Source organism: Chamaea fasciata, unplaced genomic scaffold, assembly GCF_029207755.1.
Source record: "Chamaea fasciata isolate MVZ Bird 193981 ecotype frontalis unplaced genomic scaffold, bChaFas1.0.hap1 SCAF_23, whole genome shotgun sequence".
Classification (NCBI taxonomy): domain Eukaryota; kingdom Metazoa; phylum Chordata; class Aves; order Passeriformes; family Sylviidae; genus Chamaea; species Chamaea fasciata.
Window position 1 is genome coordinate 7167519 of NW_027094108.1, and position 27585 is coordinate 7195103.

General features: G+C 50.0%; 1 protein-coding gene across 4 annotated transcripts; it reads right to left on the bottom strand.

The window, feature by feature from the left end:
• Window positions 1-4524: 4524 nt before the first annotated feature.
• Window positions 4525-27508, bottom strand: DDI2 (DNA damage inducible 1 homolog 2). 4 transcript variants are annotated; one of them, XM_066202797.1, is made up of 10 exons: window positions 27369-27508; window positions 22789-22918; window positions 21558-21788; window positions 18996-19122; window positions 17094-17221; window positions 16437-16565; window positions 15581-15684; window positions 14981-15170; window positions 10821-10883; window positions 10640-10727 (listed from the first exon to the last, which is right to left on the bottom strand). In XM_066202797.1, the coding sequence occupies exons 1-9, from the start codon at window positions 27504-27506 to the stop codon at window positions 10867-10869; spliced, it is 1194 nt and encodes a 397-aa protein (XP_066058894.1). In that variant the 5' UTR covers window positions 27507-27508; the 3' UTR covers window positions 10640-10727; window positions 10821-10866. The 4 variants fall into 4 exon arrangements, with proteins under 4 accessions (XP_066058890.1, XP_066058894.1, XP_066058891.1 ...); XM_066202793.1 differs by lacking the exon at window positions 10821-10883 and having other exon boundaries at window positions 4525-10727; XM_066202794.1 differs by lacking the exons at window positions 10640-10727; window positions 10821-10883 and adding an exon at window positions 12648-12839.
• Between the last annotated feature and the right edge of the window lie 77 nt (window positions 27509-27585).

The following is a 27585-nucleotide window of genomic DNA, read 5'->3' on the forward strand; positions in this document are numbered from 1 at the left end:
CGGGAACTGAGGTCACGGGAAAGGAGGGAGGGACGGGGGGAGGGAGCGAGCGGCGCTGCCCGCCCCGGGCCGGCAAGGGACCGCCCCGCCCGGGATGCGGGACCAGCCCAAGCCCGGCTGAGCGGCGTCGGGCCGAGCCGAACGGGGCCGAAGGGAGCCGAACCCGGCCGAGCCCGGCTGGCCCGACCAGAGCCGAGTGGAGCCGAACACTGCTCGCTCCAAATGGCGCCCTCCGCCGTGGCGGCGGGCCCATCGTGACCCCGCGAGGAGACCGTGTGCGGACAGAGTGGCGGATCCCTCCTGACCCCCTGAGGGGAGATGGCGTTGGAGACACTTGAGGGGGTGTGAGTGGATAGTGAGGGGACGCGAGGGGATGTGCCACTGCGGACAGTGAGGGAAGGTGGCACTGGCCCGGGGCTCGCTGAGGGGACATGAGGGGAGATGATGTTGAGGACAGTGAGGGCGTGCAGGGAGGTGGCACTGGCTCACTCGCAGCCATGGGAATAGTGAGGGCATGTGGGGGGAGATGGCACTGGGGACACTGAGGGGCATGAGGGGAGATGACCTTGAGTCTGTCATGGCCCTGACCTCAAGGGAGGGCAGATGGCATTTGGGACTCCCGTGACACAGTCAGGGGACGCAAGAGAAGGTGGCATTGGTTCTCTCACAGCAAGGAGGGATGTGAGGGGGATAAGGGGAGATGGCGTTGGTTCCCTCACAGCCCGGGGGAACAGTGCTGTTGGGTTTGGGGACGGGAGGTGCCCACCAGCCACCCAGCCCTCTGAGCCAGGGCCCAGCCTTCAGTCCCGCTCCAGCAACCTGAAATGAGGGATCCAGCTCTTTGCTGGGGTCCCTGTGCTGGGTGGCACCATGGATCCAAAAATGGGATTGTTCCAGCCCAAGCCTCCATCAGTGGAAAAAGTTCCCAAAACCCTCTAATACAAGCCCCACTTGCCATCACAGGACAGAGACAGGAGTTGGTGAAAAGACTTATGATAAATTATAAATAAAACCTGAGGCTAAGGTGAAGGGTTGTGACTCAGGGCTGCCCTAGTGCCTGCATCACCTGACCCTGGTAACTGAAAATGGAACTGAAAGTAAAAGCAATTTAAAAACATGAAAGCCAGCAGCTTCCAGGAGCACATTCCCTGCCATTCCCACTCCTTCCTCCATAAATTACCCACTGGCAGAGAAGGAAAGGGCTGAGCAAGGATGGAAAAAACCACGCTAGGCCAAGCCTGCTCTTTCCCTGCGGGAATGGCCCAGCCAGTTTAACAGCTTTGGAAACCATGGGGGAAGGGAAGGGAAGGGAAGGGAAGGGAAGGGAAGGGAAGGGAAGGGAAGGGAAGGGAAGGGAAGGGAAGGGAAGGGAAGGGAAGGGAAGGGAAGGGAAGGGAAGGGAAGGGAAGGGAAGGGAAGGGTACTTGGGTTAGAACTGAGTCAAACCAAAAAACTTTCCCCAGCTCCCCACCAGCCTCTGGAGAAGCAGAAACATTGCATTAAGGGAGATCCCAAGGATCAGAGCTTATCTTGGCATGTGGAGAGGAACGTGACTCTCTCCTGCTGAACTAGCAGGGGGGGTGGAATGGAGCAAATCCTGAGCCTGAAACACCCAAGCCTGATCCCAAACAAGTCACTGGAGAGACTAAAGTCAGCTGTTTGTAAAGCAGCCCAACAGATCCCACACACCAGTTTATTCTTTCCTGGTGATTTTTAGGATATAAAGTATAAGGCAAACGAGCTGTACAGCACCAGCAGATATGTGCGCCCATTGGCATTCCTCCTTGCTCCGGAGGCACCAGGTGCAGCATATATAGTCCCATGAGGGTTGGAGTGAGCTTTAAGGTCCCTTCCAACGCAAACCACTCTGGGATTCTATGGTAGAACAGACTTCCTGGTGTCCTGCTGTTTTCCTGAATGTTTTGAATGCCCCAAGTATTTCTTTCACTTTGAGAAAAATGAGTTGGTTATAATCCCTTAAAGCACCCACCACACAGTTATGGATTTACATGGAAAATTCCCCACTCCCAGCACTGAGGCAGCTCCCATTCCCCTTAGAAAAGCTTGGGACAATCCATCCCACTCCCACCACATGCTGGGTTGCTTCCCACCCTCTTCCCAAGAGATTTTTAACTCTACTCAATATTTGCAGCCCAAAGGTGGCATGGAGAACGTGATCTCCAAGGAGAAGAGCCATCAGGCAACTTGTCACAGATGCAGAGTGAGGAAGGACAGAGCGAGTCACTGAGGGGAATCACCTCCTGAAGCAAGGTGTGTTAAATGCAAGATACTCCCAAGATGCCACCTCATGCAGGGCAGTTGTAGGGCACCTCAGTAATGCTGCCAGTGATTCGGGGGAAATTAGAGGCACAAGAAACACTTCAGGAATTGCAGTATGGATTCCAGTAGGAAAAAAAAAATAGTATTAGGAAAACCATAGAAGAAACTGCTGTGTTGTAAGGGTAAGACAACAGTCAGTCCTGTGAGCACACCTCCATTTCCACAGGCACAAGTGGTTTGCTTTTAAACCCCTTCCCATTTCCATTTGTTAACAAAGAGGCTGGGAACCAGACATTCCTTTGGCAGTGGCTGTTGGGAGGGATTTCAGTCACCAGCCACTCACATCCTTGTGTTTGACTCAGTGCTTTATTGACAAGCATGACAGCACCTGTAATTAGCACGTGTAGTTGCTGGAGGTAATTATGTCATAGTGTACTGGTTACACTTCCGGGGGTCCCGACACCCCAGTGTACCTCCAGGGAAGGAGGCAGAGCAGATAGTCAGTGTGAGGTCACAGGTGGGCCAGCAGGATTTCCCAAATCCAATTCTGGTGACAGACCTGCCCAAAAAGTGGTTACCTTGGCAAAGGCACACCAGGCATGTGCTCAGACATGGGACTGCAGAGGGGCCAGGCAGGGGCTGATGGGAATTCCTGAGCAATGGCTCAGTCACGTTGCTTCTGCTGACCATTCCTTGAACTATTCTGAGGCAGGAAATTGCATGAAGGAACACTCACCTCTCTGCATCCTACTCTTGCTCTTAATACAGCTGCTGCATCCACGACTGCTCAAAAAACCTTCAGCTGTTATTTTTGAATAACTCCAGACCTCTACTCCTAAAGGCCCACAAAAGACAACCAAGTAAAACACAAACTTGAAGTGTACATGTATTGCATGGGGTCTGACCCTCTCTTGGCTGTATAAAGGCTGCAGATTTGAGGGTGCCAGTGCCCCAGTTCATGGAATCCCAGAACAGTTTGGGTTGGAGGGACCTTAAAGCTCATCCCGTTCCACCCCCTGCCATGAGCAGGGACACCTTCCACTGTCCCAGGCTGCTCCAAGCCCCGTCCAACCTGGCCTGGGACACTTCCAGGAATCCAGGGGCAGCCACAACCTACCGTTGTTTAGCTTCAGGACATCAGGCCAATTCAGACTGGGACAGTCCCAAACATGAACACAACTGTGTCATTAATCTTAATTTTTATACATTACCAAAATAAAACCATCTTCATCAAGCAGAACAGACAAGGCCCAAGTGCTCAAAATCATTTTGAACCAGAGCATTCAATCCTTAAATCATCTCCCAGTAGAAGAAATCACAGCAACCCTTTTTGGCCAGCGGATGATGACGCTGTAGCAGCCCACACATCAGACCTTTCCTTTTCCCACCCTGAGAGCTGAATTCAAAATGCAGTTTTGCCTGATAATTAATGACCTCACTAAGCTCTAACAGTGACACCAGCATCACGTGCAGAGCTCTGAACATGTGAGGAGGAAACCACTACCCAGTTGGTCACAGTCACTGAATCATAACCCATTGTGTATGTGTCTCTCTCACCTGGCACCAGCATCCATAGCTCTGGTTAGCAGGGATTTAAAATGGCCAAAACCTCAGTCCTGTCTCAAGGAAAAGTGGAAGTTTTTCTGGATCTAAAAAAGGAACTGCTCCACCATGAGAGGACCTTTGGGTTAGTGAGTATGCCCCAAGTTTCAGAGGGGGAATACCCTCTATGCTTTCCTTCTAAGACCTGTTCTACTACGTGACACTAAGAGAATAGGACTTCAAGAAAGCTACTTCTAACTAAAACTCTCATGAGCTTTCCAGGGCTTTAAATGCCAATTTTTTTAATGTCCCAAGAAATTAGCTTCCAGCTCCAGAAAAATAAAACCATCTGCTAACTGGGCTGGAAATGAGGTATTTAGGTAGGAGACAAGGAGTGTCCCATTCACTTTCCCAGCAGACGGTGCCATGGCCAAGTGCTACGTTTTGGGTTTACTCTGATGCTTTTCCAAGTCCTCCATGAAGGACCCAACAGCCCATCCCCAAAGAAAGGGAATACAGGAATTTCTCAAGTCTGTTCTCATGCTCACCCAACTGGAATCATTTTACCCACAGATTTCTACTCATTATGTTCAAAATGGCACCATTTATGTTACATAAAATCCACTGGCTTTGGGAAAAAAGGCAGTGACAGACTTGAGTGCAGAGCTGCCAACCTCAGAAATACAGACAGACCAACCAAGCAACATTATGATAAAGTGTTTATTCATTTTTTTTAAATATCAAATTTTTTTACACATAATTTGTTGATAAACAGTCCCCCAATATTAAAAAAAAATCAAAAAAAGCATCAAGTGTGTATTTGGGCAGAACCACATCCCGTTGATGATACACCCACTCCTCTCTTCAGCCACCTGTGAGGCCACAGTGTGTTCAGCCCACAAGAGTCAATGACACAAAACACAACCAGCTTTAGGATTCCTGAGTATTGATTCCCTCAAGTTCCTTAAGTGAGTCTGTAAAACTCTGAAGCATCAGTCGAAGTGTGACCCAAACCACTGTGCTTTGGATCACAGACTAAGCCTCGTCTACACAGTGCAGGAAGAAATCTCTTGAGCGCTTCAGAGGGGAATGATGTACATGAAACCGACCCCGTTTCCCAAGCTGACTTCCGAGAGAGGCAGGCAGAAATACCTCTGGATTTCTCCTCTTTGAATTTCTGTTAGAGTTCTGGGGAGCCGTTTGGCAGGAAGTCCAAGTCTGGTGAAGAAACCTCTAGGACCTGCTCCTCCTTTTGTTCGTCAATGGCATAGTTTTACAGAAAGCTGATCTGAAGTTGAGCATTCAGCAAGTACACTTAAATATTGCTACTTTTGAGAAGAGGAGATGGCAAGAGGGAGAGACGGAAGAGGGGAACATGGAGGACGTACAAGGTTAACAGTCCTGGAGACCGAGTGTCTACACAGAAGTTAAACATACACAGCAAGGAGGCAGAGATTGTCAAGGTAACAGCGTAGCTCAGCTCTGTCCTGCAGTAGGTAAACATGCCAGGGACAGTCACCAGGAATACACCCTCCTCTTGTCAGAGTTACCCATGCCCAGAAACTTCCAGATGTTGGGATTCCACTAAATGTCACCTCTATATTCACCTGTGGCCTCGTGTACACAAATAGGCAGTCACCAAGAGGCCAAGTGAATTCCTTTAGTATTTTTAAGGAGAAAAGTAAATCTCGGAAACCAGGAGTGGCTCCAGGGCACACCCAGAAAGAAACTCTACAGACCCACATGGGTCCCCACAGGTGCTGGCAGCTTTACAAAGCAGCTTCCAAGCACTGCTTTACTCTAGAGCTGGACTTCCAGGGTGAAATCCCTTTGTTAAGTGATGTGACATTAGGACACTGCAGCAGTGGTTAATGAGGAGGGGGAAGAGAAAAGAATGAAGTGCCTGATTTTAGGCCAGGATACCTGGCTCCTTGGAAACCTGAACAGCTGTTGGTGGTACCTTTATCCCCCACCGTAGCCAATAAGTCATAGCACTTTGCCATCCCTCCTTTCCTATAAACACTCCCACTCTGTGGGCCAGGTCAGCACAGGGACCAGCAAAGGGACTGCCAGAGGCTGAACAGAGGATGTGCATGTGCATGCAGCAGAGAGGACACACATTGAAACAAAGACAACTTTTAGACAGCGTTCGCTAAGCACATTTTCTATTACATTTTATTTTAACCTTAAAGACTCACCACTTCCCCAATTCTATACTAAATCTTGCTCCTAAAAAAATTATTCACTAATTTAGCAGCACATAGCCATTCACTCAAAGCAGGGCTTGGAAATGAAGAGATTTAAATCACCAGGCTTGGACCTGCTTGATAAAAGAGTTTTAGAAATATTTATCAGTTGGGGGTCAGGGTTTGTTTCTAGCAGTTTGGAGAGAGTTACCCATGGAATTCTAGCACTATGGATAAATGCTTCCATACAGCTTTGGCAGAAAGGTGGGATTCAAAACTTGTATTTGACAAAGAATAAAAGTGAGCATTGAAGCAGACTGGCTGATGCTCTAAAGCTTTTATAGCATAAATTCTGTATGCACAGCCTAAGTCAGCATGGCCGTGAGAGCAGAGCTTGTCACCAGCTTGGTGCAGAGCAGCACCACTTGGGCCAGCTGAGCAATGGCTTCTAAAACAGAGAGAGTGATACAAGGGGCTAACACTGAGTTGCCAACATCTGCTGCTCCAAGCAGCTGGCAGCAGATCCACCTGCAGGCAAAGGGTGCAGGTTCAGCTCTCCCGCATCCAAGAGTGCCAACCTGCCCCTGGCTGCCGTGTAACTTTGCTCCCAGGGCCACCTCACCAGGCCTCGCACTGCAAACTGGGAGCAGATTGAGCCGTCTGAAGTTGCTCTGGATCTGGCAGCCTCATTGCTGCTGCTCCTGATGGTGAACCAGATGCAGACAGGAATGGGTCTGATAGATCCTATTTCCTAAGGCTTTTAGAGAGATCTGCTGATACTGTACTACTGTACCAGCTCAAGCATTGCCCTTCACAGAGGGGCTTCCACTCATTTGAGGTGCTCATTGCAAGGAGAATATTAAACCAAATCTTCAGCAGGGGTAACTCTGTCACCTGCCCGATGAAGGCGAGGAAGCTGCAGTCTGGCCTCAGTAACTCATTTTGAGCAGAGCCTCAAGTGAATCACTGGATGCTGCTCCAGACAGCCAAGCACTGCTTCCCCCATGAAGCAGTGTCGGCTGCTGGCACCACAAGCAGAGGGATATAAGCCAAACCTGTCTGGGAGCTCCAGGTCTGGATGGTACCATCCCAGCTTCTCATATGGAGAAGCTCCATTTGACAGCAGAATGCCTGAAAGCCCTTTATTACTTCAGAGGATCTCCTGGCTGTCCAAGTGCCTGAGGCAAATCTGACACCAGCACTCAGTGACAGCACAAACTCCTGTGAGGTGACAGATGAAACCAAATCTGTGTTGTTTTTAAATGCCACCTGCATAAAAACAGCCCAGCACACACACAGGAGACCTGCTAAAGCAACAGGGAACACAAACACCAGGACACAGGCCTGAGACAACCACAACACCACATGAAAGCCATGAACAAAAATGTGTCTAGTGCTGCTGAGCCATCGCTCCAGGTTTAGCTCAATGTGTCAAGTTCAAGATGAACACCTAACACAAAGCCACTTCTAAGATTTGCAAATGGGACTAAATCAAAGCTCCTACTTATAATTTGGTTTCAGCCACGCTCTCCTTTCCCTTCCCCAGCCCTGACAGAGTTTTGGGGCTTTGCAGAGCATCACAAAGGCGTTCCTCCCCCTCAAAGAAGCATCTGGAAAGGGCTTCCTACAGCATGGCCTCAGTGAGGCCTCACCACTCAGGTGAGTCACCAGAGATATCCCAGAAGGCCACAATGGTTGTACCACAGAAGCCAGTGCATTTGTTCTGTGAACCCTGCTGGGGAGCCTTCCTTCTTGAGGTGTGAGATCAGCACCCCCAGCCATGGCATTCCACAGCCAAGAGGCCGGTCAACCCCAGACATCCAGACAAACCACAGCAAAACAGATTCTTCCTTCTTCCAATCACAGCCCTGCTCGGAGCCACTGAGATGAAGCTCATTCCTCCCCGGGCACAGGGAGATTTAGAGCCGTAACACACAGTAGGTTTGTTAAACAAATTCGTCATCAAGGTTTAGCCTTAAACTGGTTGAGCTTGTTCTTTTTGCATGAGGAAAAACATGATGTGAGCAAGGCTAGAAAAAAAAAGTCAACACTCCTTTTCCCTCCCCTCCGCTGTCCCTACAGTTAATACCAGCACATCTCCAAGTAAGTTAAAACGCATCTGGTAAGTTTTGGTAGCACCAAATTCTATCCCTTCCCTTCTTCTATCCCCATGTTGTAAACTGGAACACACTGGCCCAAAAGCATCACAGAATATTCTGAGTTGGAAGGGACACACAATAATCATTGAGTCCAACTCTAAATCAAAGCATAAGCAGGTTTGGCAAAAATAAGCATCAGCCTTCCCTGTGCACACACAAAACCCCCTTGCTCCTCTGGCAAAGCCTTACACATCCATGAGCATCTACACACCTTCAGTAGCTGCCAGAATAATTTCAACAGCTGGATGCTCAGTTCCAAGGAGCTGCAGCAAATCCAGAGTCCACACTGGATGCAGTGTGGACCTCTCCTCCTGTGCGTGTGTGGCCAATTCCCATCACAACCTGCTTTGTGCCGGACAGGGCAGTGAGCACAGTGGCTGCTGCTTTTTATTCGTAGCATTGGAGGTTATTCTAAAATTGTACACTTAAATAAAACCAGTAGTTTTAATCCAGTATGCATGATTAAAAGCTATTCTGTCCTTGCATTCACAATGCAAGGACATTTTCTTTCCTTTCAAAGCCCAAATCTAACAAGTGAAACAGAAGCGATGTGTTACTTCAGCTGCAAGTAATTAAAAAATCTGGCTCAACATTCTGCTCATCCATTGTGGTGTGTAATTGAGATAGATTTCTTCCTGTAGAAGAAAAGATCCCCCAGTCAGCTCCCTCTTCCACAGTTACGTGGGAACAACGATGCTCTTGGCTAGCAAAATGAGAAGAGCAAGATCTGCGTTTCCACCCGCTTGTTCCAAGGCCTGGAGAGCTTCCTGTGGGGTAAAACCAGCACCGAGGATCCGGTCGATATCAGCCACAGGGAAAGCAGGGGGTGGAGAAGCCCCTGTGATCAGTCTGGAGTGGGCAACTGGGGGGCTCAGCGGTGGTTCCTCACTCCCACCCACCGGCCACGGACATTCAGGAGCAGCACTGTCACTTCTCCCAGGTGCTCCTGTGAACAGGCTCTGAGTATCCTGTGGTGCTCCTTCACCTGAAGCAGGTGTGGCGGAAACAGGTGCACTTTGCTCCAAAGTTGGACTAGGTGGACTCTGAGAACCTCCTGCCAAAACCTCCCTCTGCTCTGGGCTCTGCTGCTGGCCAGGGGTGGCTGCAGAACTCACCATGACCACACTGCTCTTACCTGAACCCTTCTGCCTGTCTAAAGAACCTTCCCCGAGCACAGGCTGCCCAGGATTGATGGGCCTGGTGCTGATGTGCTCTCTGCCAGAATCACAAGGCTGGCTCCCCTCTGCTCCTCCATCCTCAGACCTCGCCTCAGCAAAGGAACAGCTCTGTTCCTGGCTGGCTGGATCCAAGCCTTTCTGCTCACCTTCACGAAGTCCTTTCTGCTGCACTGCTGGCTCTCTGTGAACCATTTCCAGCTGTGAGACTTCTTCCGAGGCAAGGATCTTACATTCTCCTTTCCGACTGATAACCAAGAGTTTGTGAAGCTCTTTCAAGGCTGATGCTAGAGGGAAACACAGCTCTTCTGAAGATCTTCCTGGATCCATGTCCAGCTGTTGGGTGCTGGACGGGGAAGAGCTGTCTGCTGCCAAATTAGCCAACTCATGATACTCTGCAGGAATTTCACTGGTGCTTTTAGACTGCAGGACATCACTAGTGGAAAGTGGATCACTCGAGGATGGAGACTTCAGCAATTCCACCTCCATGGAGAAGGCCTCTGAGTTCAGGTTGGATATACATCTGTTCTCAGTCTGCTGCTTTTGCTGCCTTGCTGAGCTCTGCGCTTGAGCTGCAGCCTGCTCCACTGCATCTATTTCCATGGAGGCTTCCATGTGCACATGACTACAGGAGGCTGACAGCTGGATACTGCCTTTCACACAGGAAAGACCTGCTCTCTCCAGTCCATCTCTCATTTCCATGGGAGGATTTTCTCGCTGTTCGGCTTCTGCCACAGCAGGTTTCTCAACCCTACCAACACAGCAAGGAGGTTCTGGGTCAGTTGTCTCAGTTTGCTCCTCAAGATGTTCCTTTTCTGGCTCTTTGCACATCCGATGGTCTGTGGGAAGCTCATATTTTTGCTCCTGCTCTGAAGACAGACAGACATGTTCATCCTGCCTGTGCTTGGCAGCAGTGTCAGCCAAATTGACTTTTGTCACTTCCAGAGGATGTTCCTGACCATGATCTTGTCCTTTAGCATTACATTCCTTTAAAATGTCAGCACTAAATGTTTCTTTGAGTGTCTTCTGTGAAAGGCAAGCTGGACTGGAGCAGGTTCCATCTCCAGTGTGCGGAGAGGGGTCATTATTTGCCAAGGAAGAGCTATTGGAATGATGCTGTAATACCAGAGGATGTTCTTTTTCTGGGGTTATCTGGTGTTCAGGTGAAGAGTCAGAAGTCTTGACGGCTCTAGGATTGAGGGGCCCTGCGAGGCTGGATTCAGATGAGCAAATTGAAGCAGGGGCAGAGACAGAACGATCAAGTAATTGATTTGTGGGATTACGGATCTTGGAATTTAGTCCTGAAGACTGGACTGGATTTTGAAACCCATCAGAAGCTGGTAATGAGGGCATTTCCAGTGAGGTAGTTTCTTTGTCACTATTCTCTATGGAAGACAGAAGGAAAGGAGCAGTCAGGACAGAGCAGAAGCACCATTCGCAATGTGGCAGCATAAACTGGAACGGGTGGCTCTGAATACCTGGTCTGTGGCCCACTCCAGCTGCAGTAAACACACACTACATGCATCAAGGCTTCCGACGTTCTGTTTGGATTAGGAAACAAACACACCAAACTCGTGTTAGCATTCAGAGCACACACCATGCATGGTTTACAGTCCTGCACAGCTCCCCTCCTGACCGTCCGGCACAATGGCATGGAGGCTGCAGGAGCTCCTGCTTCCCAGAATGATGTACCAGATTTGGCAAGAAGAACTCTGCCAGAGTACAATTTAAAGGCTGTTCTGTACTGTCTGTGCTACAGAGCAGTCTGTTGGTGACACCAGACACTTGGTAAACTCTACACAGCATAACACGTGTCTAGTGCTGTACTTTTTCTCCCTTTGTCTGGAGATATGCGAGAGACACATTTCAGGGATATGGGAACTGAGATGGCAACACAGTTCTTGGGTTGTGCTCCCAGCAGTACCATTAGACCCAAGAGAAGGCGTCCGAACACCAGCTGGCTGCAAAAGGGAAGTGGGGGATTGTAGGGGGAAAGAAACCCCCCAAAAGAACTGCTGCCCAAGGCTGGGAAGAGCAAAGCAAAGGAAAAGCAGCCAGAAGTCAAACCCAGCTTGCTGCTTCCTTGTCCTCACAGAGAGCAGATGAACAGCAGATCTCTATCAGAAGCACCTAACACTGGCTGTGGTTATCAGGGGAGATTAAGTGACCTTATCTTGCTGACAGTCTGATCTTGCTGATGTATCAACGCTCTTGCGCTCGTTAAATCACTCACATGACCTTTGCAGGAGTGCCTGTCCTGACACCACAGCCCTGTCTGCCCAGGATCATACACCCAGGCTCTGTGCTCTGGGATTTCCTGCCCTTTCCCTTTCCAAACTCAGTGCTCTTAAACACACACCACTGTTTTCCTGGAGTCTCTTTTTACAGGAGCAGTGGGGCACAGCTTGCTATGCCTACACCTCCAGCCACAATTCCCTTTAAATTCCACAACATGACAGAAATCTGCCCTTCTGTCCTCAGCCTTGTTCCTTTTTTCCTCTGTTAACTAAAACCAGTGCAGTACCTCCCGTGACACCACCCCACTGCTCATCTTTCCTAAGGGTAGCAAAGAGCTTTGTGACAGAGGATATGGATGAAATCCAGAGGGACATGATTTCTATGTGGAATGATTACTTTCATGCTCTCCAGTCCCAAACCAACCCTTCAGGGAGGAAGCAGAACTGTCTTTTGACCTGCTGGATCGTTAATAAGGGCCTGATCGACACATCAGGGGTTTGCATTTAGGTAGCAGCAGGAGCTTTTCCACCAAGCACTCCTGAGTGTCATCCTTCTCCTGGGATAGCCACAGAGCTGAGTTCCAGCCCCACCAGGGATATTGAACCAGTTAAAACCTGGAACAAACTCTTTTCCACGAAGTACACCATCAGGGATAAATTCCTGTCTGTACCAGGAACAACCTGAGTTGTTTATGCTGGCAGTGACTTGGACTGAGGCTGCCCGGATGAAAAGCTGAGTGTGGGATGAACTGCCTGGCTACACTTCCTCCTATGCAAAACAGCTCCAGTTTTGCTGTAAGATTTGTACATCCTCCATGATCGCGGAGTTCCCCAGTGGTGGGAAATTGGCACAAAAAAAGCATCAAGACCTCAGAAGTAAATAAGGACATGGAGGTCCCAGATCTCAGTGAACCCCAGCAGGACTCCACCACCACCTCAGCTTCCTCCCATAGGTGCTGAACCACCAGCAAGGCAGCTGACAGAAATCATGAGGCTCCCTAATGTGGGCTTCAGGGGATTAAATAAAGCTCAAGGAAAATCCAGGTGCATTCAAAACAACCACTTTAATAGCCTCCAGGGGCAGGCAGCCATTTGTGTTGTACCATCTCCTGGAAGCCAGCAAAAATTCCTGCTGTTATAAAAGAACACACGTGTTGTGGGGAGCTGAGCTTCTTTGGAGCTGCATCACATTCTCTTTCTGTCCTTCTTCCGTTTTCTGTTTTTTCCTTTCTTGGTTTTCTTGGTACCACCTAGTAGCAACTCAAGTTTTGGAAGAGATTAAGAGGGAATGTGCTGACATTTCAGGATACAGCCAACAAAGGCCAGAGGCTAGTACTGTGTCTAGGACTGTCAGAGTCAATCTGAACAAGAGCCACTTTCGTTCTGTGCCTCAGTGTTCTATGAGCATTAAGTGAACACACAAAATGGATTTCCTATTCCCATAAATCTTTTACATTCCTCTAGGGCTCAGAATCCATGGAAAGTGTCCGAGTGCTGACTAGCCTGAACAAAGCCTCATGGTCCTTAAAACCATATGTGGTACGTAAGCAGCTTGGATTTAAGTCATTTCAGGCACTTTTCTGTTGAAAAAACTTGTCTAAAATGCTTTTATTGTAAAGACTCATAGTTTGGACTGAGGTTTGCTTGTTATTTAGTTCTCTTTCAACAAAGAACTAAATCCAACCAACTATAATACCTGCAATGCCTCATCCAAAGTGGAAATATATTCCAAAAGCTAATCCAGGCTCCATCAGGCTCCAGGTTTTAACAGGAAAAGAACTAATATTTACACCTGCCAGGCTGTGGGAACAGACAAGAGCCCAAGCTCCCGAGCCTGACCTTTAGCGACATGAAAACCCGATCACAAGGTCAAACCCGTATTTGTGTTTCTCTCTACTGGCTGCAACTTCAGTTAATAAACATTCAAATTTGGCTAGAAAAGTCACACATTTAAACTATTTCTTACTGATTCATTAAAACCAGACCTTCCTTCTGAGGTTTTTTACATTTCTGGGAAACTTACATTCTTAGGATGGAAGAAAATTGGCCAAACGGAGCAATAAATGCAGTTCTGTGCTCCCCTTAATGTTATCACCTTCATTATTTGTAACTAACTGCTTACTCTTTGAGTTGTCAAACAGTAACTGTGAAGTGTTAAGAAAAATTTCAGTGCATTTCAACTATATATATATATATATATACACATATATATATGGATACATACAGATATAGGTATGTATAGTTAAATAAAGTTTAGTAACTAATAAATATAAAAATATATATTTAATATATGATTAAATCTTTTTTTTTTTTTCATTTCAATATGGGCACGCTAGAGTCTTAAAAAATTAGCAAGAAAAATGCTGAAATCAACTTGATCAGTTTAAACATGACCCAGCAAAGAGTTCTACATGTGTGTAGGAAGCAGAATTTACTGTGTTCTTTCAGAGGAAAAATGAGCAGTAAAATTTAAAGGTCTCTAGAGAACTCTTGGATATAAAATGTTAAAAGTTTTGGAAAAGGCTTAAGGAATACACCCTGAGGTGTTCACAGCTTCTCTGGAACAGCAGGGAAAAAATAATGAATTTCCTCTTCAGCTAAAAACTGAATTAAGGGAGGAGTTGAACAGAAAATTTGAGTTTCAGACTGTTTTTGGCTCATAGCTCAGCTTTCAGCTTTTTAGCTGAAAATAAAATCACTTCACTAAATTTTGCAGCCACCAAAACTCTGTGTAGCCATTGCATCTGTGCAGCATTTGGATTCCAGGGATACTGGGAACAAAACTGCAGGAAGGTGAAAGTTCTCTTTGCAGGTCATGTTTAAGGCTGAGGATGTGAATTCAGCTTTTGAACCTCAGAGCAACTGCAAGGAGGCAATTCCCCCTCCAAGGGCAGAGCACCATTCCAGGGAAAAATGCTGAAATAGTGTGAATTCTAAAAATTGTCATGAACTTTTGTCACCACTACAGCTGCTCTATTTTTACGTGGTGCAGCCAATAAGAGCAGGGTTTGGGGAGCCTCCCCAAAGCTGTGCTCACATGAGGCTGCAGCAGCACCGCAGCGGAGCCACATCCCTGCCGGGCACTACAACGTGATCCCAGCCACAGACAACCATTAACCTCCACACCTGGAAAGCCAGGAGACCAGAGGGGGTGGGAAGCTGCAGGGAGAGCACAAATTAAACAGCAAACAGGCTCGAGTGCCTTTGTGCATGTTTTTCAGCCCAGAAAGGAAGAGAGAAGTGCGCTCAGAGACCACCAGCAAGAACAAAGCCCCTTCTCTCCACCCTTTACTGGCTGATGCTGCCCCCGGGAGCTGGAAGGGGAACTGCTCACAGACATCCTGACGTGCAGCAAAAAAAAAATGCATGGATTCCTATTTCAAATGAGCTCCTGCTGGTACCTGCTTCCTCTACGGATTTCTGTATTGCCTCTGCGAGCTCCTGGTCAGCGATGTCCTCGGGCCGCACATCGTCGCGCCCCGCGCCGTACGCCAGCCGCGCGCACTCGGGCAGCTCGCCCTCAGGCAGGAACGAGGTCTGTGAGCCCGTGGTGCCAATCACCAGCACGTTCTTCTTGAGATCAATGGAGCACTGCAAAAGAGCAGTGACACATCAGGGGTCTGCGGAGAGCCAGGCGGCTCCCAGGGAAAAAGGGAGACACAAGGTCAGGTGATCCGTCTCCAATGGGAACGGCTCACAGCAGGCAAGGGTGGGCCCGGAGTATCAGCTCTAACCAAAGGTCCCTGTCTCACTCAATTTGGGACACATCATTCAGTTGAAAAGTTTTGAGCATCTCTGATCAGAGCCAAAAGCTCCAGGCAGCAGCCAGACATCCTAGAGCCGTCTATGATGGATGTAGTGTGCATGCTTCCAGGCTGGAAGATAATCCACCATCAACTCTCCCCAGGAAAATCTTATGAATTCACAGGCAAGGCATTTAGGTTGCACTTCTCACTAAACCTTCAAGAGCTAGGTAACTGTTTCAAAAGTGGGTTTGATACCTGATGCCTCTTAAGCATATCCAGTCCTAGGAGCATGTCCATGGGCTGCTCTTCCAGGATTGAGAAGGAGCACGCCAGGAAATCCCCTTCAATCTGCACCTGAGCTGAAACACAAGGGAGAGAAGTTCCCACTACAGCACAACAAATCTGCTCTCTGCTCTTCCACCGACAGGGAAAGGTCTGGGAGAATCTGAAACCAGCACTCTGATGGACTGTTTTGGTCACAGAAAGTCTGGCCCTGTGCAAGCCCCAGGACTGGCAGGCCTGCCATGGTCCCAGAGTAATTATTTTAAAAGCTGATGTGCCTAAGAACCTTGAGTGCTGCTTCTCTGACCCTCCAAGCTGGAGGGGCTGCAAACAGTTTATTAAAGCACAAGTCTAAACACCAGCAACAGAAAATTGATTTTTGAATTGATTTTTCACTAATAAGGACAATGTACTCCATCCCGAAAAGCTGCACAAAAGCACAGAGAGGCTTCTCTTTCCAAAGGAACAGCAAACACTGCACTGGCTGGAACCCTTCCTGAGTACCTCACCCTGCCCAGCAGGCCCAGCCAAAACAGGGAAGGTTGTGGTGTTTCACATTCACCTTGGGTTTTGCCCCTAGAGAACGTCCTCTACGTGTGCAGGAGCTGGGACTCCCTCACAAAGGGTTACAGTAATGCCATTAAAATACAGCATTAAATGAGACCAAAAACAGAGTTCTGTGCCCAAGACAAACAAACACATTTCAGATGCCCTTTGATTTTACTCTGCAGGCGCTCCTAACAATTACAGCACCAATCCTCAGCGCCAAGATTGTGGGAAATGCAGTCAAACCCCTGCTAAAGCTGCCCCAAAAAATGCCAGTACTTACCTAAATGCACTCTGCCAATGATTTTCTGTGTCCCAACGCCCTTAGCAATGCCAGCCCACCGCCGATCCACCAGCCTCATGATGTTGCACCTTTCAGCACAAGCTTGGCTCATGATGGTCATCTGGGCACCTACCAGCAACAGAACTCATGTTAAATCCTGATGGCTTAGCACAAACTTGTATTTTCTCCTGGAAGAGCTTAAGATCTGGTAGTCAGTGGCTGGGAAACTCCCCTGCCCCAGGGCATAAAGGCTTCCTGTGAATCCCACTGTGCTGACCTGGCTGCCCACACATGGGTCCACACTGACCATTACTCTAGGGATGGAACAACCCCAAGAACTTTCCCTGGCAGGATGTGGATGGGAACCACCACATTAAACACGTGTGAAATCACCCTGTCTGCAAAATGAGCCAAGACACACACACATGGCAGCAGCCTTCCAGGTACGGAAGTCCCAGAACCTCTCCCAGGAGCCATAATCCAGGGTGTTCCCACACTGCTTCTCCCAACAATCTCCTCTGCTCACCCAGGCTGTGCTCAGGGTTCAGTAAAGTGCCTCAAAATCTTGTCATGCAGTGCTGTATTTTAGGATTTTTTTGGAAAAACTACTGGAATGTTTACTGTTGCCCTCAGCGACCGAGAGTGTGGAGAAAGCACCTGAGTCCACAAAGGCTTTCACAGGGTGTCCATTGACTTTGCAGTTGATGTAGAGCATCACCACCTGCCCAAAGCTCTCGGGTGCCTCTTCCATTGCTATTGTCATGTTCTCTTCAATATTTTGTTGCCTGAATTTTGTGGACAAGAGAGAAAAATCAAAATTTCTGTCAACCAGACCTTGTAACATCCCTCTGACTCACAGAAATCCCCCCTGCTGCTGCTCACCTTACAAACACACATTTAAACCACAGCAAAGGCTGCCTCCTTAGTGAAACACAGACCTGGGAACTGAAGATTGCTAGGAATGATCTCAGCTTAGTCCAGAAACACTGCGTTATTTCCTAGCAGCCACTGTCCCTTCCAACCCCTGCCTAACTCACACCTCAGATCCTGACAGCCTTGTGTTGCCAGTAGGAACCTGCCATCCATGTTAACCTGGAGAACTCGGAGCAAAAAACCTGTGGATTCATTAGTCACACCAAGGGTATGCTGAAATGTTGCCAATAGCTACATCACTGGAATCCCACATAGCAGCTGAACTTTAAAATCCTCTGGTTTCCCTGGTATCTTTCCTTTTCCAGGCATAGGAAAGGAGGGAGGTGAGCAAAAAGGCAGAAAGAACACCACCACGAGCACCAGCCCTTGGTGCAAATTCAAACTGACAGAAAAAATGCTCTTCAAGAAATCCCTCACAGCCCCAGGATAATCTTGGAAGTGATGGGCATCCATAGTGACTGTATCCAAAACAGCTTTATCTCCCCCAAAAAAGGGCAAAAGGCTTTGATTCTGATGCCATTTCATTTTTCACTGAGTGGAGTGTGAAATCTGGGGACAGCTTAGCCCAAACAGCTGCAGAGCCTTGGGCACATCCCCTTTATCTGCCCCTCATCTAAGGAAGAAGGGAAGCATTCCTGTGCCTCTGAGCAATGTTTCGCTATCTACAAATGTCTATTTTCTGCATTGCTGAGTGTTTATCTGGCACCAACACCTTGTCAGCTGTAATGTGAGATCACTCCTACCACGAGTGAATTCTGGTTCTGACCAACAATGGGTCTGTACCAGACAGACACTTTGTTATCAGGGGAAAACTACCAGCCATGAACCGACTCCAGGATTTACCACTCAGCTGAAGAAATCAGCCCAACACAATTACATCTGGAAGGCAGCAAGAGGGAGCGAGCTGATGAGCAGGATGCACTTCTGCAGAACTTCTCATCAGTGAATTAGCCAGACAGAGAACAATTAGCAGGATGCAAAACCAAATCTCGAGGGCAGCTGGGAGAAACAACGCCGTGTTGCTATACACCAGCCCAGCTCCTGGGTTCAAATCATGCCCCAGGCACCAGACTCACACCTCTCAAGAGGAGATGTGCTCTCCACAAGTGCTTCAGTTTCAGGAGTGGACCAGCTCAGGCAGCTCCAAGACATCACATGCACAGACAACAGTGCTGGCACCCCAGATCACACAATCCCAGAATGGTCTGCGTTGGGAGAAACCTTAAAGCCCATCCAGTGCTACCCCCTGCCATGGGCAGGGACACCTTCTGCTCTCCCAGGTTTCTCCAAGCCCTGTCCAACCTTGAACACTTCCAGGGATGGGCAGCCACAACTTCTCTGGGCAACCTGTCCCAGGGCCTCACCACCCTCCCAGGGAAGAACACTCTGTGATCTCAGCTGGACACATCTCAAGGATGGGGTGCACGCCCATGTTCCCGAATCCCAACCTTCCCATGTGCAAGGGGGCCCAGAGCATCACCCTGCAAACAAACTCCTCGATACAAGGAGTATGTTTAGATTCTGCCTTAGGCTCTGAGAAAAAAAAACACCATGGATGGGAACACACGGCATTTTTTTTCTCCCCAGAGAGTACCCCAAAGCCTACAAGCCACTTTGGTTTGTTACCTTATGTCTTCTTCTATCTTGGCCTGTGCCTCGAGATCAAAGGGGTCAGCAGAATAGAGCCGGATCCTCTCCTGCTCCCGCCGGGCTCGGTCCTGCTGTTGCTCCAGCAACACCCTGGTGAATTTCTCTGTGGGAACAAGGAGATAAAGAAATGCTTTTTACTGGAAATTACTCTTGCAAATCAAATTCTGGCACAGCAAACGCTTCTTTTGATGCCAGCTGAGGAATAGACTCAGCAGCACACGGAAAAAAGCTTCCTCTGAGGGCAGCGTGGATGGACCTCAGAGGATCAGTGGCAAACTTGGGAACCTGCCGAGATGAAAAGCAACCGGACAGAGCTCTCTCTCCTCATGTCCCTACCCAAAAACTGCACAATCAAACTCAATTTCCTGGCACATACATTTTTTAGGGAAAAAAAAAATTAAAAACCATACAAAGGCTAACAACAAAACTTCCTTCAAACCCAAGGAACATAGCAAAACCAGAGATTATAATCCCTAAAGCTGAATGCCTACCACTGGAACCAGGAGGTGTTAGCCAGGTCTAAATGCACATTTTAAGACTACAGTTTTTAGGCTCCTACTTTCTGGATGGCCTCTGGCCATTTTTTGCTGCTTGAATGGGATCACGTATGTCCCCAAAAGGACTTGGCAGTCCGTGCAGGTCTGCACACAGGGAAGGTTTGGGTTTGCTTCCAGAGATGCCGTTCCCAGGAAGCAGCTCTGGCTCAAAGGCTGTTATGTGCCCAGGGAGGCGTTGGGTATATTTGACTGTTGATTTTTTGAAATCAGGCTTCTGTACAGCAGGTGCCTTCATCCAGCACAGCCAGGGGGCATGGATCTATGCAGATATTTGGGAATCCAAGCTGGAGCTGAGCTGGATCTGTGCCCGAACACTGCCAGTAGCAGCAGCGCAGCATGACAAGGGCAAAACCAGCCCAAACCACTTCCTCCTGACAGCCCAATGCGGCAATTTGGCCTTAAAATGCACATCTGGGTCAAAGCTTGATGTGCACAGAGCAGGCAGAGCAGCAGAGGAGCCAGTTCTGGGTGTTCTGAGCCTAACCTCTGGTTTCCTGCGCCAAGAGCAGCACCCCTGCTTAAGGTGGTGGGAAAAACTCCCAGCAAGACGCGTGAAAAAGCCTGAGAGTGCAAAGAACATAGCTTCAGCTCTGGATATGAACTAAAGGCAGAGTTAAAAACAAAACAGGCTGATAATACCATGGGAGTTCCTCTCTAGTTTCCTCTAACAGAGAGAAATCACTCAGATGTAACCCTGAGAGTAGATAAAATCTCCTGCTAGAAGCTCCTTCTCTTCATTTATTTCTCCACACTCAACGGGACTTATTTCCCAACTAAACATCCTGCAGAGATTCAGGAGCTCATCTGCTGCTACTCAAAACCCCTCTCTTTTCACACCTACAGGATGTCAGAGTTCAAGTCTTTCACCACAGGAAGAACAAGGGACCAATATCAGCTGCAGAGGAAGTGAAAGACGAGGTTTCAGCTGTGCCCAAAACACTCAGATATGGTGGTGTGCTATTTAGGAGTTGAGCTGGAGCCTAGATCCCAATAAGCCTCTCCGGCGGAAAGGCCACTTGGGGAAACTCAGGCGAAGCAGTCAAGCTCAGACATCCACTCACACCACGTGGCTAGCACAGCTAGGAGAGGCAGAAGGCCTTGACACCAGGTCAGTTCCAGCAGGTTTATTTCCAGGAGCTGAAGGGAGACCCAGAGTCAAGAGTCAGAGTCATCTGCTTCTCCCCGCTTAAGCATGGAGTTCAGCAGCCAACGACCTTGAGGCATGGGGCAGAGCAAAGGGCAGGTAAGGTCAGTATTCCAGAGGGGAAACAGGGCCGGTCACCGGTCCCACAACCAATGGAGACACACCCAGGAGAGGAGAAACCAAGGGTCAGGGACATTAGTGGGGGGAGGAACCGGGGCAAACCATGTGTACAGAGCACCACTGAGAAGTCCCACTCTCAGGCTGGGCAGGTAACTATGGTCTGTCCTGCCAAGGCCAGATATTGGGTATTTTGTTGAGGGCTGCAGGGATACTTCCAAGATTAACAGAAATTTACACATCTATGACTATTTCTATTGAGAAAGTTCCTAAAAGACACTATTTCCTTGTTCCTTTCCCTCTCCTTTTCTGCAGTTCACTTCCACAGCACATGATCACTATGCACAGAGCTGGGTTTGAAGCTGGGTTTGTTGCTCTCTGCTGAGTCCCAGCAGGATCTCGCATGCAGCAAACACACCACCTTTATTGGAAAATGTGCAGTAAGGAGTGTCTTAGTGTAAAAATCAGGAGCTGAGTCACTTGTGTTCACAGACACTCAAATTACCTGTGCATCTGATATTTCTGAGTAGGAGATATTAAAGAGGATATTAAAGATGCCAAGCAGGAGAAATACACCCAGAAATGGAAGAACTCTGCCTCGAGTGCTTCCCAACTGGCACCTTTTATCTGCACCATCAAGGAATCTGCAGCACATCCCAGCTCGTTAAACACCTGGGGCTGCCTCTGATGGACGCTGACCCTGCTCCAAGCCCAGCTCACCAAGGTCCCCGCTCAGCAAGGCCTCAGCCAGGGGTGGGTTGCGCTCCTTCAGCAGGGACAGCTCATGGGGGTTGGCTAGCAGCATCTCCCGCAGCAGCGCCGGGTTGTCCAGGCCCTGAGGGAACAAGGGCACATCCGGAGGCGATGGGCGCGGGCGCTGCGCCGCCGGCGGCTGCTGCTGCGTGGACGTCCCAGGAACGGCAATGCTGCTGAAATCTATCCTGGGCAGACCTGAAAGGAAGAACAGAGGTGTCGGTGCTTCATGGTTGCAGTTCTGCTGGAAAAAACCAAGGGAAGGATAAGCTGCCCTCAATGCTGCACAAGAGCAGATTCCGTAAGCGGCGGTTTGTGTCGGAAGCACAGCCACGTCCCTGGGTTACTGGGTTAGCAATGCTGGCGCATTTATGTAACTGGTCTCGTCTGTCTGCCCCATTTTTAATCCCCTGAAATGCACTTGCTGACTAGTTATTCCCAGCTTCACAAACGTGAATCCCTCATGGAGGGCCTGCACGGCTAAACCCAGTGGCTCTGAGGCACTTCAGAGTCTCTCAGGTTAAAAAAAAGCAGGGGGAAAAAAAAAGTAGTAACATTCCTGCAGACCTGCATTGCAGGTACCCATCCTCCAGCTGAGACAGGACAAGGACCTCATCAATGCTCCCACGCCCTTTTCAGCCTGTGGCACCTTTTCTAGGGATATTTTATGACTGGGATTTGCTAGGAGTTGCTGTGGAAGGCAGGACAGAAGTGCAGGGCTCCACTCAGGCATTCTCAGAGGAGCCTTTGGCATGCACACATGATTAAGGGACTGGGTTTGGCAAGATGTGGCTTCTCAGGCAATCTGCCACAGGACAGGTTCAGGACACACGTCCATAGAGGCCGTTCCTGGGTCTGAGCCACTCACACGCCCGTGCCATCACACCCAGTGGGAAGGGAACCAGCGGTTGTAGGAAAACTCACCCATCTTTACCAAGCCTGTTCTGAACCAGTCACCTCCTCACTGCCTCCACACTTCCCCAAAGGAACAGTAAAATGGTATTGGCTTCCTCAGAATAAAACACTGAATCAGAAGCCCTTTGGGTCATTTACAAGCCCCGCCAACTCACCCCAGCCACCCTCCCTCCCTCAGCACTTTGCGCAGAAGGTGCTAAAGGACACCGACCGGAGCTGGTGTTGGGTGAGGGTTGATGAATCTCTACAGTCTCAGGCAGTGCTGGCCTGGAGCCTCTCTCACCTGGGAAGGACATGGAAGGCCGTGGCTCCACCATCTCCTTCTGGCGCAGGATCACCACATCCCCGTCCTTCAAGCCATAGGAGGCCAGGGACCTGTTGTTGTCAGTCAGTGGCCGCTCCGCATAAACAATCTGTGCCAGGAGCCACCAGCACCACCAAGCAGAGAAAAAGGAAAAAAAAAAGCAAGATGTTATTTTGTTATAGGAGAAAAAAAACCATTCCAGAATCCTCCAGATCCATCTCAAGTTTCAGAAGGGAAGGTGTGATGTCCTCACAGGCCCCGGCGTCAGGCACAGCAGGGCCTCCACACATTCACGGCTGGACAACAAGGGGTCGGTCTTACCGAAATCCAGCTGTGGTTTGACAGCTGGCTCCATGGAGAATTTGACAGCTGGCACCATGGAGAAGGGCCAGCCTCCCCTGATCAGAGGCCCAAGATCATTAGAGGGAACAAGTCTTGACCGGGACTGTCTATCCACATTCTCAAACTCCATGATTACACAAGCCACGGACATTTTCTGCAGCATTCCCCGCCCCAAGTCAGCACCCACTGACCGTGGACCAACGGCAAGACATGCCAGCAGCGCCGATCCAGGTAGATCCAGGGATGATCCAGCCCAACATCCATCATTCTGCCTCTTCCCATGACACAGCTCCCCAGAATAACCAGTTTTACAGGGACCTCAATCATTAGCTCAGTGCTTTCCAGTTCACTCCAGTGATGCAACTCTCCAGACTCAGAGCACCCAAAGGCTCTGCTTTCAAGACTGCCGTCAGTCCATGCAGGGAATTAACTTCTCGTGACTACAAAACTCTAAGTCACATCCATTTCTATTTTGATAACCTGGTTTAACAAGGGGTCCACAGACTAAACATAAACCCACAGAGATAAAGGTGAATAATCCCCACGGAACATTTCCATGAACATCAGACCTGTAATACCCACAGAGGCCTTAAGTTGTGGGAAAGCCCGAAATGTAACATAAAGCTGGAACAAAAGTTCCCAGAAATGGTATTTGGCAACACGAAGGTTTCTGTGCCGTCACCGGAGCACAGCGAGACCAGGCAGATCGGCCCAACCACCTCCTGCCCTGGCAGCAGCCCAGAGTATGGAGAACTTGGCCTAAACCCCTCAGGCACACGATCAAATTTCACAAATGCCACCTTGTTTGGCCAAACCGTGTCTCTTTGGGGCTGGAAAAGGCCAGTTCGGCAACAACACGTTTGCCACAGTTTGGGACTGGCTGAGCCACGCGGGAGAAGCTTTCGCAGTCCTGGCGTGGATGGGCTGCGGCTGTGCCTGATGCTATCACAGGGAGTAAATCCAACAAGATCCCAAAAAACCCAATCATTACCTGTCTTAAGGTCTGGCTGACACTACAGGCTTTCATTGCTTCACTCCAGCAACTCCAACATCTTACACAGACTCTCCCTGTGGCACTCTGCAGTGGAGACCCATTGTCATCAGCAGTGCCAAGGCAAGACAAGGCAGGAAGAACACAACGCCCAGGACCTCATAGGGCAGCAATCAGAGAACGGGGGAAACACACACGATGGAACCAGGCACGAGCTTCCTACCTCCTCCCCACCGCCAGCGTGCAACCTCCCAGGGCCCGTGTGCAGTGATTTCAAAGTGTGGCCTCTACCCCACACGACACCAGTGGCACCAAGGTCAGCTGGTGCTGGCAGAGCCCCGGCACAGCCTCTCACGTTACTCGCCTGAGTCGGTGCCGCTGCAGCGACAGCCAGCGTGTCATAAATCCCAGCTGCACAACCAAATCTGAAATGGCAGATTCACTGCGCAGACACTCTGGAAGAGACGAGGTAATCAGTTTAAGTGAGGCTTTACCTCTGTCGTCTTGCTGGGATTGGATTTATGAGCATTCGGCCTTACATCCCAGACAATGAATTAAGCGCCTGGCACTCGCACCACGTCCATTAGCAGCTCAGATTAATCCACTCCTGACCCATTCTGCTCCACTCTTAAAACAAACTGATTGGATTTTGCTGCCTTTTGATTGTCTGGTTTGTGGCAGTTCTGCTGGCTGGCAGGCACCAGACACGGGTTCTTCTGGAGGTGACTCAGACAGGGATGCAGGCACTGATGGATTCACTGTGCATAATGCCAGAGGGTAGAACCTTCCCATGGAGCAGGGAACCCCAACCAGGAGTGCTGGATGCCACCTGCAGCCATCAATCAAGCCAAATCCTGGGCCCATCAAATATTGCTGAGCATGACACACATGGAGGGCATGGAGAAAAAATAAATGAAGGGAAGGAATGAAGAGCGTGGCTCAGCTGAGAGCCTCCTATCCCCTTTCCCGGAAAGCCATGGCCTTGGTGTGTGGAGGGGAGTGGAAAATCAGATTACTTCCCCTTGCCTCACCCAGCTCCTCTTATCAGCACAGCCACCAGCAGCCGCCTCTGTTATCTCACAGACCTGTGCCCACAGCCGTCCCTCAGACACCTCACAGCTCCCTGCCCCGCCTCAAACTGCAGCACACGGAATTCACTGCCCAAACCAGCAGAGAACAAGGCTGGGATTAACCCTCCTCCACATACTGAGTGGTTTACTCCACCCTGCATGACCCTTATAACGAAATTCATCCTCGCTAGTGTCAACACAGCACCTTCAATGCAACATTCACCTTGGTTGAGGAAAAAGGGCAGAAAACAGCCAAGTTTGGTAAATGTAAAACTGCCTGTTTGTGGTTTAACAACGCAAAATCCTTCCATATAAGGAGCTGCTTCACCGAAAACTTGTATCTTCATAACTTTCTCACAGAATCACTGAGGCTGGAAAAAGCCTCCAAGACCATCAGGTGCAATCCCCACTTTGTCCCCAGCCCAGAGCACTGAGTGCCATGTCCAGGCTTTCCTTGGACACTTCCAGGGATGGGGACTCCAAACCTCCCCGGGCAGCCCCTTCCAAGGCCTGACCACCCTTTCCATGAAGAAAGTCCTCCCGATGTTCAACCTGTTCCCCCACTAAAGGTCCTCAAAACACCTCACAAACACCAGGCAGAAAGAGGAGCGATAAATAACTGCCTGGAAAACATGACACGACACGGCACAGGATGATGCAGAAGCGGCAGATGGACGAGCAGAAGGAAGGCAGAGGTGGCTACAAAAGCGCAGTGCTGCTCCTCTCGCCTGGGGCTGGCAGCACCCAAACCCCACACAGGTCAGCTGTGCTGGAGAAACTCAAACAAGGGAACTCCTGACAAAAAATACACGGAGAAGTGATCCCTCGTTATCCTAAACCAGACCCGGAGCTGCAGGTCACCATGACACAAGGGACAAAGGGGACAGTGAGGAGTTTAAGCTCCAGTTCACGCTCGGAGATATCGAAGTCACGGCAGAGTCCCAGACACAGGGGTTGCCCCCAGATCTGGGGGCTCACTGGTGGCTCCCAGCCACGGGAGGGTTGCTGCAGACAGAACCTTTGCGTGAGGTGGGTTCTCCCTTTCAACTTGCCCAAAATCAAGAGGTTTTTTTCCTAAAAGAGAATCCACCCTACCTGGATTTCCTACCCTTGCTCTAAGACCTTCTCTCATCACTGACCTCCCGTTCCAAAAAACAAGACTCTCCCAAGGCAGAGGGAAAGCCAAACGTCAGAACCTGCTAGGTGAGGAACACCACAGACCCAGGGCTGCCCCTGTAGCAGCTCTTCCAGCGCTGACTAATCTTGGCTTGGCTGGAAAAACACTTTGTTAATTTAGACTGAGCAAAGGCTCGGGAAGCAAAAGCCACCACTCCACAAACTCTGCCAGGCATGGTCGGCGCCCAGAAAAGAAGCCGACACGCCCTGCCCAGGACACACGGGGAGGAACGGCCAAAAACGCGGGACTGAGCCCAAAACATGAGCAAACCCCAGACAGATGGCCCAGAGCCGCCCCCACACGCAGCTTCCCCCAAGTTCTGGCACACGAGTGAGCCCTGAATCCGGGCTGGAGGGGGATATTTCCTGGGAAAAGCACACGGATGTCCCTGTGCCCCACACCTGTGTGGAAAAAAGGGAGGAAAAGACTCAACGTGCCCTTCCCGTCCCAGACAGGGCGGGGGGTTGATGGGATATAGTTCCGAATAGTTCCGCCCCGTTTCCTGGGGTTTGATGAGCCCACGGGTCACCACCTTCCCCGCTCCGACTCCCGTTCCCCTCGCTCCAATTCCCGCCCCGTTTAAGCACCAAATTCCTCCGAAACCTCAACATAAACCAAAAAATCCCCACATTGTTTTCTGCCTTTCAGCTGCGCGGCGGGCGCGAACCGAGCCCTGACCACAAATCACCGAGGACTCGGAGCCCTCTCCTGAGTGGATTTTGAGGGAAAAGCGAGGTGTTTCTCCCCAAACCCCAAAGGCCCGCGAGGGGAGGGACCGGGAGGGACCCACCACTCCAAACAATCCCAAACTCCGGATGGCCGGGGCGGATCCCGGGACCCAACCCCGCGGGGCGTGGGGGACACGGCCGCTACCAAGCCAAGAGACCCCGACCCTGCGGGAGAAGGAGGCACGGCCGCTCCCGGCCCGGGGGCACCGGCCGGGCCCTCCCCGGCGCTGGGGGCGGGGGCAGGCCCTGACCTGGCTCTCGGCCGCCGGGATGCCGGACTCCAGCTCGCAAAGGGCGCGGAAGTTCTGCAGCTCGAAATCGGCGTCCACCTGCAGGTTGAAGGTGATCTCGGAGCGGTCGCGGCGCAGGCAGAACACGGTGAGCAGCATGGCCGCCCCCGCCCGGACCCGGACCCGCCGCCGCCGCCGTCAAGCGCCGCCGTCGCAAAGCGCCCGCCCCACCGGTCAG

What these genes read in the sequence shown, in the direction of transcription:
- DDI2 (XM_066202793.1), bottom strand. Translation starts at nt 27,506, where the DNA reads ATGCTGCTCACCGTGTTCTGCCTGCGCCGCGACCGCTCCGAGATCACC. An exon ending in GCCTTCCATGTCCTTCCCAG is followed by an intron (nt 21,789 to 22,788) that starts GTGAGAGAGGCT and finishes TCTTCCTTTCAG; the next exon opens with GTCTGCCCAGGATAGATTTC. An exon ending in AAGATAGAAGAAGACATAAG is followed by an intron (nt 17,222 to 18,995) that starts GTAACAAACCAA and finishes CACAAAATTCAG; the next exon opens with GCAACAAAATATTGAAGAGA.